The 3,913-nt window shown below is 49.4% G+C and overlaps 1 protein-coding gene across 1 annotated transcript; it reads left to right on the plus strand.

The window, feature by feature from the left end:
* The first annotated feature begins 3,096 nt into the window (after nucleotides 1-3,096).
* On the plus strand, nucleotides 3,097-3,690 carry LOC100760996 (interferon lambda-2). The gene has a single exon (XM_027418667.1). The coding sequence runs from the start codon at nucleotides 3,097-3,099 to the stop codon at nucleotides 3,688-3,690; it is 594 nt and encodes a 197-aa protein (XP_027274468.1).
* The last annotated feature ends 223 nt before the right edge of the window (nucleotides 3,691-3,913 follow it).

Here is a 3,913-nt window from a genome sequence, read left to right on the forward strand (position 1 = left end):
CAAATAAACCTAAAAAACAAAAAAAAAAAAACAAAAACAAAAACAAAAACAGCAGTTCTCAACCTGTGGGTCACGCCTGCTTTGGGATTTGAACAACCATCTCACAGTGCCCCACCACCACCTGGGCCTCCAAGTTCTGGGCCGGCCTGGTCTACAGAGTGAGTTCCAGGACAGCAAGGGCTACATAGAGAAGCCCTGTCTGGAAAGACAACAACAACAACAAAACCCCAAAAGAGAGGGGAACTAATTGGGAGTGGAGAGGTAGGGAGTAGATCTGGGAGGAGTTAGGGGCACTTGGGGTAAAATATCATTACAATATTTTGTATAAAGTCTCAAAGAATTAATAAAATATTATAATTAAAATAGGAATTTCATAGCAAAGGGGTTAAAAACACTACAGTAGTACTTATACAAAGCTTCCAGATGAGTGCTTAACAGTCTTGGTAGATACACATAAGTATGCAAATGAATGAATTTTCTTGTAATCTTTGTTTCTTCTTCCAGCCCCACCTCCCAGGCCTCTCTGGCAGCTTCTCTAGGGAGCCACACCCAAGCCCTTATCCAGGAAGTTGAACTATTGACCTCTCCCTGGTATCTTGAAGGAAAAAAAGAAGCGGGTTGGTGAGGGCAACTGTCAACACTCAGTCTCCTTTTCTCCCAGATTTCTCCAGTTCTCCAAGGTCAAACGACACACAAAGGAGAGGAGCACACGGGTCTCTCTGTGGCTCAGAGAGACCACAGCCATGCTCTATTCTTACTGTGTGTTTGATTTGTGACCCTGGGCAGGTCTGGACAGCTCTCTCTGTCTCTGCAGCTGTTTTTCCTTGAAAAGGTGGGCAAGCTACAGTCCATCTGAGATGAACTTGGCTTTTCGAAACCATGTTGACTCAAAGCCTCCTTGGCAGGTGGACATGAAAGTGTTCCACCAAAGGGGGTGTCTAGATCTTCATCAAGTGCTGCCTATGACTTAGTCTAGAAGGTTCCTCTTTGGGCTTTCTCTCCTTCCGTTTTGACTGGTCACCTGATGGTCTTCCCAGAAGGAATCCAAGTGATAAAAATGGCCTTCTGAGCTTGTGCTTTTGCCTGCTTTCTTTTCTTTTCTCTATCCCTCTCCCTCCCCCCTCTGTCTGTCTCTCTCTCTCTCTCTCTCTCTCTCTCTCTCTCTCTCTCTCTCTGTGTGTGTGTGTGTGTGTGTGTGTGTGTGTGTCTGTCTCATTGTCCTTGGCTTTTTTGTTTGGTTTTGTTAGTTTTGTTGTTGTTGTTTTTGTTTTTTTTTTTTTTTTGAGACAGGGTTTTTCTCTGTAGCTTTGGAGCCTGTCCTGGAAATCACTCTGTAGACCAGGCTAGCCTCAAACTCACAGAGATCCTCCTGCCTCTGCTTCCCAAGTGCTGGGATTAAAGGCATGCACCACCACCACCCATCTGTTTGGTAGGTTTTTGTTTTTGTTTTCTGAGACAGGAGTTCTCATAACTGCCCTGGCTACCTGGAACTTGCTCTATAGGCCAGGTTTGTTTTGAATTCAGAGATCTGCCTGTCTCAGTCTCCCAGGTGTTGGGATTAAGGGTGAGAATCATGTCACCCTGTTTGCCTGCTTCATTTTCTTTGGCACTTGACATAACACAGACAGCAGCACACTGCTACAGGCTAGTGGAAAAGCCTGGGAGAAGTAGTTTATGTTATCGTGGACTTTTGTTGTCCCATTCTACAGCTTTATTATCCAGTCACCCCAGACAGTCTCTACCATAAGTAGGAGCTGAATGGATCCTTAGAGAATGAATGAATGATTTATTTTTTTAATGTGTATGAAAGTTTCTCCTGCATGTCTGTGCACTGTTTACATGGAAGGCATATGAGGGCCATAAGAGGTTGTCAGATCCTCTGGAACTGGAGTTACCGACAGTTGTGGGCTGCCGTGTGGGTGCTGGGAGTTGAACCCCAGTCCCCTGGAAGAGCAGCCAGTGCTCTTAATCCTTGAGCCATCTTTCCAGCCCTCAAATGAAGATGTTTGTCACAAGCCAGTCTGCCTCCTACCAAGCCATTGGCCAACCATGTTCCTAAGCAGAGAAATTTGAGGAGCTGGGAGAGATGGATTAACATGTGAAGGGCTTGCCAGACTTGAGTTTGATACCTGGGACCCCCAAGGTAGAAGGAAAGAACTGGTTTCCAAATGGTATCCTCCGACTTCCACAAGCACAAATAAGTAACTGTAATGAAAGTGGGGTGCTTTTGTGGGAGTTTTGTTTGTTTTTTACAGAGGGTCTTTCTACATACCCCTCCACTTCCTGGAACTCACTAAGTAGAGGCTGGACTTGAACTCACAAAGATCTGCCAGCCTCGGCCTCCCCAGTGATGGGAGTAAAGGTGTGTGTCACCACAACACCTAGCTTTCTATTTGAGCAATTTGGGAGCTAGCCAAGGGGTCTCACACCTGTAATGTCGGCATTTGGGAATTGGAACCAGAAAATGAAGTCCCAGGCCAGACTGAGCTAGACTCTAACTCAAACTAAACTGGAACAATTTAGAGTCAACTATCTCACAGCCACTTCTACACATGCTGCCAAACAAGGAAAGTGAAGAGCAGCACTGAGATTTTTCTCTCTACACCTCAGTCTTCTTTCTCTGCACCTCAGAGAGAGATTCGCCACAGGACTCAGCCAGGACTGGAGCCTATGCCCTGAAGCTGCCCTGTTTCCTGCTTCTGTGCGATTGCTCCTGACTCACCTTGCCCCAGGTGTTCTTGGTCCTTGATTCATTTTCCCTTTCACTATAGTGTCTCACCTGCTCTAGCCCCGCCCTGCTCTAGCCCCGCCCTGCTCTGGGCTTACCCAGTCTGGGCTCCCCTGGTGGCTGGAGTCAATCTCAGCCTTGTTTTCACTTTTCCTACATCAGCTGGGGCTGCCCAGGAGGCCAAGTTAAAAGCATGGAACTGGGTTGGCAGTGTCTGGCAGCCACAGTGTCTCAGTTGGGACACAGCAACAGGCTGAGAGCCACACGGGAAGACCCAGGCCAGAGACACCGAGCAAGACCGAGGAAGCCAGGGACAGCCTCGAGGACATACCCTTATCCCCAGCTCCTCACAGACCCCAGAGAGCAGCATGAAGCCAGCTGGGGGCCGCCTGCTCCTCCTCCTGCTGCTGGCCGCGGTGCTGACGGGAACCCGCGCTGATCCTGTGCCCAGGGCGGCCAGGCTCCTACCAGATGCAAAGGACTGTCACATAGCCCGGTTCAAGTCTCTGCCCCCTCAAGAGCTGCAGGCCTTCAAGAAGGCCAAGGATGCCATAGAAGAGAGGTTGCTCCACAAGGATGTCAGGTGCAGCTCCCGCCTCTTCCCGAGGGCCTGGTACCTGAAGCAGCTGCAGGTCCAGGAGCGCCCCAAGGCCTTGCAGGCTGAGCTGAAGCTGACACTGAAGGTCCTGGAGAACATGACTGACTCGACCCTGGGCCCCATCCTGGGCCAGCCTCTTCACACCCTGGGCTATATCCACTCACATCTGCAGGCATGTACTCAGCCTCAGCCTGCAGCAGAGCCCAGGCCCCCAAGCCGCCGCCTCTCCCGCTGGCTGCACAGGCTCCAAGAGGCCCAGGAGAAGGAGAGCCCCAGCTGCCTGGAAGTCTCTGTCACTTCCAACCTCTTCCGCCTGCTCATCCGGGACCTGAAGTGTGTGGCCAGTGGAGACCAATGTTCCTGACCTTGAACTTTCCTGCCAGCTGTTGGAATTCTGCTGTGTGTCGACTCACCAAGCCCCTGCCTTAATTTATAGGCACTCATGTATTTTTTAAAGTATTTATTTGTGTGTGTGGGGGGGGCTTCTTTAGACTCAGACCCCACAAATGTCTATTTTTCTACTTCTGTAAACATTCTCCAAATACGGAGGGAGAAAAGAAAAGAGATAAAGAGAGGGAATAAAGTAG

This window comes from Cricetulus griseus, chromosome 5 (genome assembly GCF_003668045.3).
Source record: "Cricetulus griseus strain 17A/GY chromosome 5, alternate assembly CriGri-PICRH-1.0, whole genome shotgun sequence".
NCBI lineage: Eukaryota > Metazoa > Chordata > Mammalia > Rodentia > Cricetidae > Cricetulus > Cricetulus griseus.